This window comes from Orycteropus afer, unplaced genomic scaffold (assembly GCF_000298275.1).
Source record: "Orycteropus afer afer isolate SDZICR_OR568_19922 unplaced genomic scaffold, OryAfe1.0 scaffold00035, whole genome shotgun sequence".
Lineage (NCBI taxonomy): Eukaryota > Metazoa > Chordata > Mammalia > Tubulidentata > Orycteropodidae > Orycteropus > Orycteropus afer.
In genome coordinates, this window is record NW_006921622.1 from 5,438,200 (window position 1) to 5,453,989 (window position 15,790).

The following is a 15,790-nucleotide window of genomic DNA, read 5'->3' on the forward strand; positions in this document are numbered from 1 at the left end:
TCTGTTAACTGTTTGTGAAGAGCAGCCAAGGGTGATTCAGGCTCTTATTGGTGGTTTTTTATTGTTGGCCTGTTGTTGGAGAAGGAGGTAGTGGCTGTCACTCAGTAAGTGAATTTGCAGGAGGTGTGGGTGTAGTTGTGTCTTATGGGGACTGTTGCTGTCTCCCACTCAGATAAAAATTACAATTGAATAACTATCAAAAAATTAAAAGCACATGGACAAAATACACACCATGTAATCACACAGGAACAGTAACCAAACAAAGAAAGTAGAGAAAGATAAGAGAAAAAAATAAAAAAGAAAACCTGCAATATCTGTGGATAGGGCACTACGAGAAAAAAGATATAGAAGGAAAATAATGAAGAAATAAATGGTAAAAATACAAAAATAAAAACAAGGAATGGGGTTAACCATGAGAAAAAAAGGGGGAAAAAATTAAATTAAAAAAAAATATATTTTTTTTCAACCGGGAACAGGGAAAGAAAAAAAGCTGAAAACTAGGACCAGGGAGGGGAAGACTAAAGAATAATAGTAAAAAGGACAGAAGTATTAATAATAATAGTAGTTTTAAAACAGACAGATACAAGCTAACTAAACACCAGAAAAAAACAAAAAAGAAGAAAATAATAATAAATAAAAAAGAGAAAATAAAATATCAGTGGAGGACATGGCAGGGCACCCAGGCTCCATCTGAGCACACAGAAGACTGTGATGGCGTTCCTGCAGGCCCAGAAGGTGAATGGGAGTGGGGGATGGTCGCACTTCCGTTCACCAAGCGGGTGTGGGGTATACGAGTAACATGAGGACTGTCGCACCTTTTCAGTTGTGCATGTCCGGATTGTCCTTGGGATTGCAAGCCGAACGTGTTTTTAAGCCCCTGAAATCTGGGAGAGCACTGTCTCTTTAAATATCCAAAATGGTCAAGCTGCTTGTAAACATTCAAAATGGAGGTGCCCTCCAGACAGGCAGAAAGAAGTCCACAGCTCAGTCCGTCTTTCTCTTTGCCTTCTCCATTTATTCCCCAGCCACCAGAGCAGTCCTCTGTGCAGTCCCTGTCTAGCAGGGTGATTTTTAGGTTAATTCTTAGGTCCTAGCACCACTCGGCACTCTCCAAGCTGTCTGTGCTGTCAGGATCACTCAGGATCGTTGCCAGACTGCAGCTCCATATGTCTTCTTTTTTGGTATTTTCATGCAAATTCTTCTGCTAGTTGGGGTTTAGTCCACTTTTATATCCTTCCTTTCAAGGCTCAGGGGTCTTCTGTGTCTGTGTTAACTGGTTTCCCTTTTCTTTGGTGAAGAGGTTCTGTGCAGTCTTGCTGCCTAATCCACCATCTTACTGGAACTCTCAAGCTTATTTTACTTTAGATACTTCCATAACTGGGTTGTTTTCTGGGTTATGTCATCATGTGTATTCATGTTCTATTGTTGTTTGCTGTTATTGGTTCTCTGTTCAAAGGACTCCCTTTAGTTTCCTTGCAAGGATTATCTGGTTTTAACAAATTCCCTTAATTTCTTCTGATCTGGAAATCTCCTAATGTCGCCATCACATTTGAGGTAAAATTTTGCTGGGTATATTATTCTTGTTTGGAAATTTTTCTAGTTGAGGATTTTTTATATACCATCTCATTCCTTTCTCACCTGCCCATGCAAGTGAGAAAATCAGAACTAATTTTTATTGGTTGTCCTCTGTAGGTAACTTTTCATTTTTCCTGTGCTGTTTTCAGGAGTCTTTCTTTGTCTTGGGTTTTGTGAGTTTGATGATGATATGATTGGGTGATTTTCTCTTTGGGGATATCCTACTCAGGGTTCGTTGAACTTCCTGAATGATTATATTCTCATCTTTCATTGTATCAGGGAAGTTCTCTTCCAACAAATCTTGGACAATTTTCCATGTTTTCTTTTTCTCTCCCTGTTCTGGATTTCTAATTACATTAATATTATTCCTTTTGATGGCAACTTTAGTCTTTCTTCATTTTGTTTTGATCTTTTTTCTGACTGATCTCTTTCCAAAGAAGTATTCAGATATTTGTTTTCAGTCTCATTAATTCTATCTTCCATTGATTCAATTCTACTTCTTTTCTCTTTCAATATATTATTTATTTCTAAATATTTAACATTAATCTTCTGGATTTCTGTCTGTAGATTTTTTTAATCATTTCTAATTTTTCATTTATTTTTTTCATTGTGTTCTTATATTTTCTTCCAAAATTTTTGTAACATTTTGTCTGTGTTTTCCTTAATCTGTCTCTAAATCCTTTGAAGGCATCTAAATATAACTCTTTTGAATTTCTTATCAGTGAGTTCCATTGCTTCTGCTTCTTCAGGAATGTTTTTTGCATCTTTATCCTGTTTATTTGTTTCTACCACTTTATTTTGCTTCTTTGTGTGGACTGTGATGGTCTGTCTCTGAGATATTGTGATGTTGTTGTATTTAGATTTCTGTTAACTGTTTGTGAAGAGCAGTTAAAGGTAAGTCAAGCTCTTCTTGTTGGTCATTTATCCTTGGCCAGTTGTTGGAGAAGGTAGTGGTAGCTCTCACTCAGTAAATGGAGCTGAAGGAGGTGCAGGTGTGGTTATGTCATATGGGCACCGTTGCTGTCTCCCACTCAGTGAGACAAAAACAACAATTGAAAAACCATCAAAAAAGTGAAATCAAGTAGACCAAAAAACACACTGCATACATACACAGGAACATCACCACAAAAAGAGAAGAAAAGGAGGGAAAATCTTGCAATGTCTGGAGAGCCGGCAAAAGAGAAAAGAAGTAGCATAGGAGAATAAAGAAGAAAAAAAATGTGCAAAAAAGCAAAAAGAAAAACAAGGAATGGGGAGAGCCATGTAAAAGAAATAAATGGGAATCAGGAATGGGGAAGAGAGAAAAAGCTGAAAACTAGAACCTGCGAAGGGAAGAATAAAGGATAATAATAAAAAGGATAGAAAAAAATAATTTTAAAACAGACAAAACAAACTTAAAAAAGGAAAACAAACAAACTAAAAAAAGGGGGGAAAATCTGGGCTGGGCAGGGCAGTATACCCAGGCTCCATCATAGCACACAGACTGGGATAGAATTCCTGCTGGCCCAGAAGATGGGTGGGAGTGAGGGATGGCTGCACCTCTGTTCATCAAGGGGGTGTAGGGTATAAAAGTAAGAAGGAGAATATCACACCTTTTTAGTAATTTCTGTCGGGAATGTCTTTGCGATCCTCGCAAGTAGAGCCTTTTCTTAGGTCCCTGGACTCTGAAAGATCTTTGTTGCTTTAAATATCCAAAATGGTTAAATCACTTGTAAACATTCAAAATAGCTGCTCCCTCTGTACAGCCAAAATTCCATGGCTCAGCCCTTGTCCCTCTTTGCTGCTGCTGCTGCTTTTATTCACCAGACACTAGTGTACTCCTCCGTCCAGCCCCTGGCTAGCAGGACCAATTTTTAGGTTAAATTTTAGGTCCTAACACCACTAGGTAGTATCAAAGCTGTCCATGCTATCAGGATCCCTGACAGACTCCAGTTCCGTATGTCTCCTTTTTTGGTCTTTTCATGCAGATTCTTCTACTAGCTGGAGTTTAGTTCACTTTTGTATTCTTCCTTTCAAATCTCAGGGGTCCAGAATTGTCTTATGTATTTGTGTTAATTTGTCCCCTTTTCTTTGTTGAAGAAGGGCTGTGTAGTTTATCTGCCTATTCCCCCATCTTACTGGAACTCCCACCTAAATTATCTTATTAGCATTAGTAATCTTATTAAAAATATAATTAAAATAATAATTTTAATAAATAAAAAGTAATTATAATTAAAATAGAATTTTTGCAGTTATATCATTAGTAAAGGCACTTGACTGCTAGCCACAGAGCTAGTGGTTCACACCCACCAGCCAGTCCTCAGAAGGAATGTTGGGCAATCTATTTCCATAATGACACTGCCTTGTAAACCCAAGGAGGGGTAGGTATGAGTCAGGTTGGATTCGACTGCACATAACAATAAGAACAACATTGTTAGTAAAACATAAGAACTCTATATTGATCTATTATGTTTATTAATTATTTTTATCTCCTTAACTTCTGCTTTCACTGGACCACTAAGATAATATTAATAATTATGAAAGACTTTAATATGTAGTTCCTCATTTTAATTAAGTTTTGTTGTTTGCATTTAAGTTTGTTTTTTTTTCTCAGTTGTGTTCATTAAGCTTTATTTAAGTAATTTTCTCTTACTATTTTAAGAGTTGTTATTCAGAATGCCTAACTGGGTTTTCAAAGTCTTTTCAATATTTATATTAATATGATTCTATGATTCTACCCTTTAATTGATAATGTTGATATAGCTCTTAAACTAAGCCAAATTTCCACTCTTGGAAAACTCTTCTTGGTCATGACTTATTAGTTTTTTCATAAGTGTTTTAAATTTATTTGATAATATATTATGGATAATTTTTATAGCTATAATCACAAGTGAGATTGTGCTATACTTTTGTTTGTTTTTCCTAATTTCATCACTATTTATTTTTTAATTAAAAATATTCTGGCATTGTAAAATGCATTAAAGAGCTTTTCATATTTCTCTAACATGAGGTACTTCAAACCATGTTGAAAAGATCTGTTCTTTAAAATTTAAATTAAATAAACTTAGCTGTGGGTCAATACATTTCCTGGAGATTTTTTCCTTACTGTTCCAGTTTATTTTATGGCAATCAATTTATTCATTTTTCCTCCTCCTTTTTGGTTTGGGGGAGTTTGTGCTTATATAGTCTGTCTTTAATTAACTGCATGTTTGAAATTTTGTAATAACTGTTTTAAGGACTTGGGAAGTAAAGTTCTTGACTATTTGTTAAATTTTAAAATTTTGATTCAGTTGAGTTTTACTTGAACTTGAGTTTTCAGCTAGAATAATTTTTTTTTAAATCATTTTTCCCTACTCTATTCTTTTATAAGTGAAATTCAGAAATTTAATGAGCTTCTATATACTATTTCCATTACTCTTAGTTTGGAATTTGGAAACAGTATTCTTACATTTAAGGAGGCCTGGTAGAGCAGTAGTTAACTGCTGAGCTGCTATTAAAAGGTCAGTGATTTGAACCCATCAGAGGATCCTCTGGAGGAAAGACCTGGTGGTTGGCTCCAATAAAGATTCTAAAACCAAAAACCCTGGGCTGTTGAACTGATTCCAACTCATTGCCTAGAAAACCCTTTGAGGCAGTTTAACTCTGTGTGTAGAATAACTGTGAGTTGGCATCACCTTGATGTCAAACAACAACATTCTTATCTTTACTGTTCCCTGTTGATTTTAGTATTCAAAGCCCAAATACACTGCCTTTTGGCTTTTGTTCTTTTCACTCAGAGATAATACTGCTGACTTGCAACCATAGGTAATTGATTAAATACATGATGATAGCTAAAAAATAATACATTTTAATTCTGCAATCTTTATCTTTCTGTGCAGTCTGCATTGACCTGAATCTAGGAAAATCACTTTCTAAATGTATTTTTTGGTCAAAATAATTGACTTCCAGGTTGCCCATCACTGTATGATTATCAAAGGGCAGGCTCAGACCTTGATGTCATTTGGCATGGCCTTCCTTGTAAGTCTCCAATATTCAATCAGGCTGCCCTGACAGCTGTTCAAAATGTGTGATCTTTGAGCTGCTAGGAGATGTTATCCCACTGTACATTTGCCATGAGCACATCACTGTAGTTAAAATCAAAAATCAGTTATTTTGTTAAGGTCCAGATTAGATCTTTAATTAAGCTTTCATCCCCATTAGCACAGACAACAATGTCAAACATGTAAGCCCTAGGAGAAACCAAATGCATTCATAGTCTCATATTCTTTAGTACTTTGTGAAGAAGCTTAAAAAATAAAACTTTCCTGGGAATTTCATAAGGACACGTTGACTATCTAATTGTAAGCTTAGACACTTCACTTAATTTGGATTTCACATATTTACAGCATGAGTTAAACCCAAAAAAATTATTTTAGTGATTTAAATGATTCTCTTATTTTTAATCAGTTGATTTGTATTTCATATATTTAATGTTACCCATATGAAAACACTTTTGTTTATCTATAGAGCTTAATGGTAACCAGGTTTTGAACCAGTTCAAACCAGTTCAGTCATGGCTGGCAAAGGGAAACTAGGGTGAATTGGAATTTGCAAAGTGTGGGTGCCTAGAATGATAACTAGAATGGAAAAGAACATATGTCAAAACCCTGGAATGAGATACTTGGAGAGGCACGTGAGCCCTTCCATGTATCTGTATCTCCTGATACGGGAGATTGGATTATTGCTAGGACTGTGGAGAGCAACACATAATCGGAGAAGTGTTGTTGGCCACCATCTTTGAGCAGGGCAAGGTTGTTTCTCACTCTGCTGGTCAAGAGATTTGCTTGCTATGCAACATACATGCTGCCTTATTTCTAAAAGAGAGATTAAGTTTATAGCAGAATGCTGACCTGTAATTTTCCTAATTCCAGTTCTCATTCCAGGCACCCACAATTTTCATATTCCAGTCTGTTGTAATTTCTTGTCATCAGCCATGATTGAACTGGGAAAAACTGATTCGAAGCCCTGATGATAACTAAATGAAAATGTAATTTTATTTACCTCATTAACAGTTGAATGTGTACAAGGAGAAGATGCTAAAGCAAAAAACTGTTAAATGTAAAAATAGTCAAATTTACATCCTTATGACTTTAAATTTTTTTTTCTCAGGATCATTTATTTATTTTGAAACACATCAGCCTCCTGAGGTAGCTAAGCTTGGAAGTCCAATCCTTACAAAATTACTCCCAGCCTCTACTACATGTCAGGTAATTAACAATCCTTGAATTTCCATCAGTCACTCTGTGGTTGTGTAGCCCTTTAGACTCGAGTTACTTATGCTAGTTAAATGCTGCCTATGTTTTACTACCACTTTCATGATGAATTGAGAGATTTATATGAGGTCTTTCAACATGAAATATCATGTCCTTCTAAAAGACCATTTATAGCATATAATGTATACTATTCTTTTAGGGGGCCCATAAAGAATGTTTATGTCATTTTATATTCTTTCAATATTTATCTAATTCTTGCATAATCAAAAACTGTGGATACATGTTGACAAAATTGCTTGTTCTTTTGGCCAACGATGTTAATTGAGTAAAATAAAATTGGCTAATTTTATTTAAGTGCTTGTTGAGAGAAAATGCAGGGATGAATACAGGTAAATATACAGAAAAAAAATACATTCATTGAAATGTTATTATTTTAATTAGTTTTTCTGGTGCCAGATAAGCACAGATCAAGCAGTAAAGATATCTAGTCCCTTTCAAAGTCACAATAGAAAGGAAAGGGGATGGACTTTGGAGTCAGACAGACTTGATTCAAATCCCTATTCTACCCTTCCTAATTGTGTTATTGTCAATTTATATACTCCCTTGGAGACTTGGTTCTACACTGAAGCAGTAAGTGTTAAAGTATCTCCATCATATGATTATTATAGATTAAAATGGGATTAACTAAAGTATCTGACAATGTACATGGCAACATGGCACATAATAAGCACTCAGTAGACATAATCCCTTTGCTTTCCTTAAAACTAATTCCTAAATTACATGTTTTTGTTAATTTTGCCTTGTTTTCACCCGTAATTTGTCTCTAAGTCCCATGATGTCAACTTTTTTTTCTCTTTAGTCATTAGAAAATAATAGGTATCAATACTGTCACACACTAAATTCATCACCTGTAACTTTAGGATTAAGAAACCCTTAAAGAAGTGGCACAGTGGTTAACTGGAAGCCACTCCAAGGGAGAAAGACATGGCAATCTATTTGTGTAAAGATTACAGCCTTGGAAATCCTATGAAGTGGTTCCACTCTGTCCTATATCATCATTTTGAGTGGGAGTCTGCTCACTGGGAATAGGTATGGTTTGTGTTTAAAGTGTATGGTTAGAGCAGTTTGTTCAGGCATTCTTAATGGTATATTTATTGCATATCATTTAGAGGCATAAATCCAGTTAAACTCTCAGTGTGTAATAAATTGGAATAGGATTACCCATAGCTCTGGATACGTACTTCTCTCTATTTTTTTCCTTTTTGGTAGTTTCTTCTTCATGTTTCTCTGTGGGGATTGGAATTGAAACAACAGCCTGGATTTAACTTCCAATTTACCCAACTACATCCCACCCTCTCTCTTCTTTCCTTTCTTTTATATTAAATCCTGTGTGATAGAAAGATTGATAGTTTTTTTTTTTTTTTTTTTTTTGAGAACTCCAGAAACACTTGCTTACTCTTTAAAAGTACTTGCAATTTTACTTAGCTTTAATTTAAGGTCATGCACTACAGTGTTGAGATCACTTCATATATATATGAAGCTCTGGTAGCATAGTGCCTAAGGCACTTGACTGCTAACCAGAAGGCTGGCGGTTCAAACCCACCAGCCACTCCTTGGAAGGAAGGTTGGGCAATCCTATTTCCGTAGTGATACTGCCTCGGAAACCCAAGGAGGGGTCGCTATGAGTCGGGCCGACTCAACGGCACATAACAACAAATATATATATATATATGTATGTATATATAAAAGACACTAGATATAAAGGAATAGAATGTGTTGGTTATGTATGTTTAACCAAAATTTGGAAACAAACATTACAAGATTGTTACAAATTCCTCTGATTTACTGATAAATCATATTTTTTTTGTCTTCTCAATGATTATCGACATTTGCCATTCTTATATGCTAATAATCTGTGATCACTGGGTATCAATGTATCATTGTTTCCTCTGAGAACATTCTTCTCTATTTTTTGCTAGTATTTGGAACTTAGCTGTGGGTGGTTACTTAGGTGGGGCCTCAGTGTAAATGCTGTGATGAACAGTTTACATACTTGATAGTTCATTGTTCACAACCAAGGCTCCTATCCTCCAAAGATCTTGGGTGCTAACTTAATGGTTTGCCTTGGTTTTCAGAAAACAGAATGTCAGGGAGCCACCATAGAAAGAAGAAGTATTTTTTTATGACTTTTGTCTGCATCTCCTGGAACATTAGGAATCTTTGAGCTTGATGAAAGGGGGTTATTTGTTATGCTTTCTAACAGCTTTCCAGTTTAGGAACTAATAGAAGACTATTAGATACAGTTATATACATAGCTAATGTTCTCTGTCAAAGGGGCTGTCTAAGAATATAATATTACATTTTTCATAATAATATGTGATTTTTTTTCATAAAATTTCAGTACAAGCATACAAACCAAATTTTTATCTTATTGGGTAATCAAAAACTCCAGCTGATCATTCTAATTGGAACATGTTGATAATAGCCATTTTCATGGGATAACAAATATTATTCATTATGAACTAGGAAAAGTGAGGCATTGAGATAGCCAAAGTTAGACACTTTGATAAGATGAAAGCCTCCATTTTATGAAATTATATGATTTTTTCCCCAATAGCATCATATCAGGCTAATGCCAATAAGAATATTTTTCTTGAAAAGACTTTAAAGAAACATGAACATTCCTTTGAATCTCCTTTTCAAACAACCCTCTTTTAGGGTCATTTTGCATGAATTAGCCCATACTTTATGTATAGCCAGCATATGGCATGAATTTGCAAAATTTTTTTCTGCAACTAATCATTGTCCAAAATGTGAGTTTTAATTTAAAAGCTTCAAATGTTCTTTCAGCCACTGCTGGAAACTTGACAATTTTTCTTGGAATAGCCAGCAGGTAAGACATACTGGGCATCTGGCAGTCAGACACTACTGTTTCTTATTGAAGTTGGGATACATTAAATATTTTCGATTAACTAGGAATTATCAAATATAGAGGTGATTATTGTAGGTATTGATATTTTCTGAGTTATATTTGAGTTATGGTACAAAAGTCACAATATCTCATTTTGAAGACTGCATTTAAATACAGGGATATTGGTAATATGAAACATTTTATCCCATTGTAAGTCATAATTAAAAAATAAATAAATAAGGAAATCAGGACAAAGATGAAGTAAAAGGTGAATTCGTTCTTAAAGTTGATTTATGGCTCGGCTATACATTTGAGTCTTAAGTTGTCCAATGTTAAAAGTAGAGAGGAAAATGTGAATCATTATGTGGTTCAAATTCAAGAAGTAAATAAAACAAAACAAAAATAGTTTATCAGAGACTCCTCTTCTCTGTACACACAGTGATAGCAATGTAAACATGCCTTCTCTGATTCAGTACACGTTTATTGCTTAACAGTTGGTGCTGATCATAGCCCTTTAAGATGGATGGGAATATAAGAACAACCTAAACTCATGTCTGCCTTAACTAAATGTAGAGTTCAGTGAGAGGCACTGACAGAAATTCAGTGTTAAGTGCTACTGGGTGTGGAGGTAGATAGAAGATAATAACATGGACACAGTGTACAACAATCTCTCAAAGAGTTTTGAAAGACCATGTCTTACAACATTCCCCTAAGTAGGGTAATGAACTCATGTCAAAGAGCAATTTAGAAAAACACAGTTATGGATTGGGGCTTGAAATGGTGTAGTCATACTTTGTTCCTGATAGTTTTGTTTGATCAAGGATAAATATAAGAGTGTCTGATGAGTTCTAAAAGAAATAATAACTTATGGGGAAAAAGGTTGAGCAACTACTATGTCCAGTTGTGTATGATTGAAAAAGATAAAAATTAATAATTTTAATGAGAAAGACATATGTTATAGAAAATCATAAACTTCTACTTATTGTATTCAAGTAAAGAACATTAGGAAAAAAATATATATAATTATGGCTAGGAGCCTACCACTAGTCTGTCAGTTTGCCAGACTGTGGTGGCTTATTTGTTTCTATGAGGCTGGAAGCTATGCCACCAGTATTTCAAACACCAGCAGGGCCACCCATGATGAACAGGTTTCAGTGGAGCTTCCAAACTAAGACAGATTAGGAAGAAGAATGTGGGGAAAAAATTGTCACTGAAAAAACTGATGGATAGTCGGGAAACATTGTCTAATATAGGGCTGGAAGATGAGCCCCTCAAGTTGCAAGGCATTCAAAATATGACTGGGGAAGAGCTGCCTCTTCATAGTGGAGTCAACCTTAATGATGTGAATGTTGTTGTTAGGTGCTATCTAGTTGGCTCCAACTCATAGTGATCCTATGTACAACAGGATGAAACACTGCCTAATCCTGTGCCAGGCTAACAATCCTTGTTACACCTGAGCCCATTGTTGCACCCACTGTGTCCATCCATCTCATTGAGGGCCTTCCCCTTTTTCATTGACCCTCCACTTTTCCAAGCACAATATCTTTCTCCAGGGAAGGGTCTCTTATGACAACATGACCAAAATAGGTGAGATGAAGTCTGGTCATTCTCTCTTCCAAGGAGCTGCACTTCATCCAGGACAAACCTGTTCATTCTCCAGGCAGCCCATGGTACTTTCAGTATTCTCCACCAACACCACAGCTCAAAAGCATCATATCTTCTTTGATCTTCCTTATTCATTGTGTAGCTTTCACAGGCATATGAAGTGAACAGTGTAAAGCTTTGTTGACCTTCATTTGCTGATGTGGCACAACTCAAAATATGAAGAAACAGCTGCAAGCATCCATTAATAACTGGAAACTGGAATGTAAAAAGTATGAATCTATGAAAGTTGGAAGTTGTCAAAATGAAATAGAATGGATAAAATTCAGTATCCTAGCATTACTGAGCTGAAATGGACTGGTATTGGCCATTATGAATCAGGTAATCATATAATATACTATGCCGGGAATGATGAAGAGAAATGGTATCACATTCATCATTAAAATGAACATCTCAAGATCTATCCTGAAGCATCTATCAATGCTGTAAATAATAGGATAATATGTATACACCTACAAGGAAGACTAGTTAATAATACTATTATTCCAGTTTACCCACCAACCACCAAAGCAAAAGATGAAGAAATGGAAGATTTTTTTTACCAACTTCTGCAGTCTGAAATTGACCAAACATGCAATCAAGATGCACTAATAATTACTAGTGATTAGAATGTAAAAACTGGAAACAAAGAAGCATCAGTTATTGGAAAATATGACCTTGGTGATAGAAATGCACTGGAGATCACATGATAGAATTTTGCATGATCAGAGAATTCTTCACTGCAAATATATTTTTGAAAAACATAAATTATGACTATATATGTGGACTGCACCAGATGGAATACACAGGAATCAAATCAACTACATCTGTAGAAAGAGGCAATGGAGAAGCTCAGTACCATTAGTCAGAACAAGGCCAGGGGCTAAGTGTAGCCCAGAACATCAATTGCTTCTATGTAAATTTAAGTTGAAGCTGAAAAAAAATTAAAAGTTCATGAGAGCCAAAATATGACATTGAGTATATCCCAACAGAATTTAGAGACCATCTGAAGGACAGATTTGATGCATTGAACACCAGTGCCAAAGACCAGATGAGTTATGGGATGGCATCAAGAATATCATACATAAAGAATTCAGAAGGTCATTTTAAAGACAGGAAAGGAAAAAAAGACCAAAATAGATGTTAGAAGAGACTCTGAAACTTGCTCTTGAAAGGAGAGTTGCTAAAGTGTATGGAGGAACTGATGAAGTAAAGTTTTCAAAGGGCAGCTGGAGAGGAGAAAGTAAAGTATTCTGATGAAATGTGCAATGATCTAGAGATGGAAAATCAAAAGGGAAGAACACGTTCAGAATTACTCAAGTTGGAAGAACTGAAGAAAATATTCAAGCCTCAAATTGCAATATTGAAGAATTCTATGGGCAAAATATTGAATGATATAGAAAGTATCAAAAGAAGATGGAAGGAATGCATGGAGACACCGTAGCAAAAATAATTGGTTGATATTCACCCATTTTAGGAGATAGCATGTGATCGAAAACCAGTGGTATTGAAGGAAGAGGTCCAAGCTGCAGTGAAGGAATTAACAACAACAACAACAACAACAACAACAACAAAAGGTCCAGATACTGATGGAATACCCATTGAGATGTTTCTACAAACAGATGCAAGGCTAGAGGCACTGGCTTGTTTATGCCAAGAAATTTGGAAGACAGCTTCCTGGCCAACTGACCGGAATGGATCCATATCTGTGCCCATTCCAAAACAAGGTGATTCAACAGAATATGGAAATTATCAAATGACATCATTAATATCACACACAAGTAAAATTTTGCTGAAGATAATTAAAAAATGATTGCAGCAATGCTTGATAGGAAATTGCCAGAAATTCAAGCCAGATTCAGAAGAGCATGTGGAATGAGGGATGTCATTGCTGATGTTAGATGGATCTTAACTGAAAGCAAAGAATACCAGAAAAATGTTTACCTGTTTTTTATTGACTGTGCAAAGGCATTTGAACGTGTGGACCATAACAAATTATTAATAACATTGTGAAAATGGGAATTTCGGAACACTTAATTGTGCTCCTGAGGAACTTGTACACAGACCAAGAGGCAGTCATTTAAACAGAACAAGGGTAGTACTGCATGATTGAAAATCAGGAAAGGTGTTCATCAGAGTTTGTACCCTTTTAGCATACTTACTCAACCTGGAGGCTGAGCATATAATCACAGAAGCCAGATTATACGAAGAGGATAGTGACATCAGGATTGGAGGAACTCATGAACAACGTGCCATATGCAGGTAACACAAACTTGCTTGCTGAAAATGAAGATTTGAAGCACCTACTGATGTAAATAAAAGACTACACTTAACATAAACAAAACAAAAATCTTCACAACTTGACCAGTAAGCAACATCTTTGATAAATGGAGAACAGATTGAAGATTTCATTTTACTTTGATCCATAATCATAGTCCATGGAAGCAGCAGCGAAGAAATCAAACAATGTATTGTATTGGACAGATCTGCTGCAAAAGAACTCTTCAAAGTGTTTAAGAGCAAAGATAATACTTTGAGTCTGACCCAAGCCATGACATTTTCAGTAGATTCGTAAGAGCTGTAGAGTGAATAAGGAAAACCACAGAAGAATTCATGCTTTTGAATTGTAGGGTTGGCAAAATATGTTGAAGATACTGTGGACTGCTAGAAGAACAAACAAATCTGTCGTGGAGGATGTACAGCTAGAATGTTCTTTAGAAAGAAGAATGGCCAGACTTCATCTCTCATACTTTGGTCCCATTGTTAGAAGGATATCATGGTGGATAAAGTGGATGGTCAGCAAAAAAGGGGAAGACCCTCAATGAGATGATTTGACACAACAGCTGCAATGATTGTGAGGCTGGCACAGGGTTGGGCAGTGTTTCATTCTGTTGTACATAGGGTCACTATTGTTTGAGACCAACTTGATGGCACCTAAGAACAACAACAACAGCCATAAAAATCATTGTGCTAGTAGTGAGATCTCTGTGTGTATGTGTTGTGAATTATCCACCTTCCCAACATGGGCTTATTTCCAGCTGATTTTGGAGGAACTATTCACATTGCTTAGTTTTTCTTCTTTTTTTTTTTTTTCTTAAAGGTTAATTTTACTATTCTTATTATTCTAGGAAATCATATTCTTCTTATTGTAGATCATGAAGATGAAGCAGGTGCAATAAATACCAGGCGGCAAAATATAAGGGGTCAGATGTGAAGTGGAGAAAGCTGAAGTTTCAGAGTATTACTGAAAAAGGACATGACCAAGGAGCACTAAGATAAACAATCTGAATAAACATCATAGGAAAGGTTAGGAAAGAAGTAGAAAATTTGATGAGTAAAGTTTCCATTGAAGAGAGATCAAAATCAACTAAAAGAGAAATCAGAGAAGTAAGGAAAATACTATTTTAGATTTCTAAATAATAACTTGTGAAGTTCTTCATAGAATTGAATATCAGAGAACCAAGTCAGCCCTTTGTAGTGGTAGAGTCACTCCTCCAGAGAACATCACAGACACACTGTGGAAAAAAAGAGTAAATTATGTGCCCAGAATACTTACACTCTCTCTCCACCTTATTCACTCAAGCTCACTGGTATGAGTCACTCTGATAAGCTATCTTTTCTTTTCTCATAAAAAAGAATGATTCAATATTTTTTTAAAAAATACAAGTAATATGAAATCAGATAATCCAACTAAAAAGACTAAAATAATTTAAACTTCATTTTTCTTCTCCAATTTGCAATTAATGGAACTGCATAATTGGAAGTTTTATGAGCCAAATGAGAGTGCCTTGAATATAATAGTTCAGAGTCTCCATTGGTCCCTTGTATATATAGTACATGCATTGGTGTAAACCCAAGAGAAACAAAACTAAATATTCTATATTAACATTGCATTTAAGTGCTTTTTAGTGAATCAGACTTGAATCAATAAAACAATTTTCTTTAAAATGGTGAATAATATATTTGAGTAGTCAGCATAATTTTAATTTATGTGCTTTGCAACTCTGTTTAATATAACTTTGTGTGCTGATGGAAATGTTCTTCTACTATGTCCAGTATGGTAGTCCCTAGACATATGTGCCTACTGAGCAATTAAAATGTGATGAGTGTTACTAGAAAGCTGAGTTTTTCATTGTGTTTAATTTTAATTAATTTAGATTTAAATAGCCACATCATTTTCATGCCTTCGTCATTATACTCCTTGTATTTAATTGTTAATGTAGTCTTTTTCTTTTCACTCTCTCCCATAAGACTCTAAATCTCTTATCACACCCAATGTGTTGCGCATTTTCTGACTGAGTCAGTTCTTTGTGTGTGTCTATGTGTGTTTGTGTGTATGTGCATTTATGTATAGACATTTACTTAGCTACAGCTGCTAACATTGATTGCTTCCTTCATTTTTTTCAATACATATTAACTGAATACCTAGTAA

At 35.3% G+C, this 15,790-nt stretch overlaps 1 protein-coding gene across 1 annotated transcript in view; it reads left to right on the top strand.

Annotated features, from left to right (window-relative positions):
• The window catches only part of MALRD1 (MAM and LDL receptor class A domain containing 1), a 1,363,654-nt gene that overhangs the window by 197,799 nt on the left and 1,150,065 nt on the right, over positions 1-15,790 (top strand). Inside the window, exon 12 of the mRNA XM_007936352.1 lies at positions 6,703-6,800. Within this exon, the coding sequence (XP_007934543.1) occupies positions 6,703-6,800 (98 nt within the window). The remainder of the gene's footprint in view (positions 1-6,702; positions 6,801-15,790) is intronic.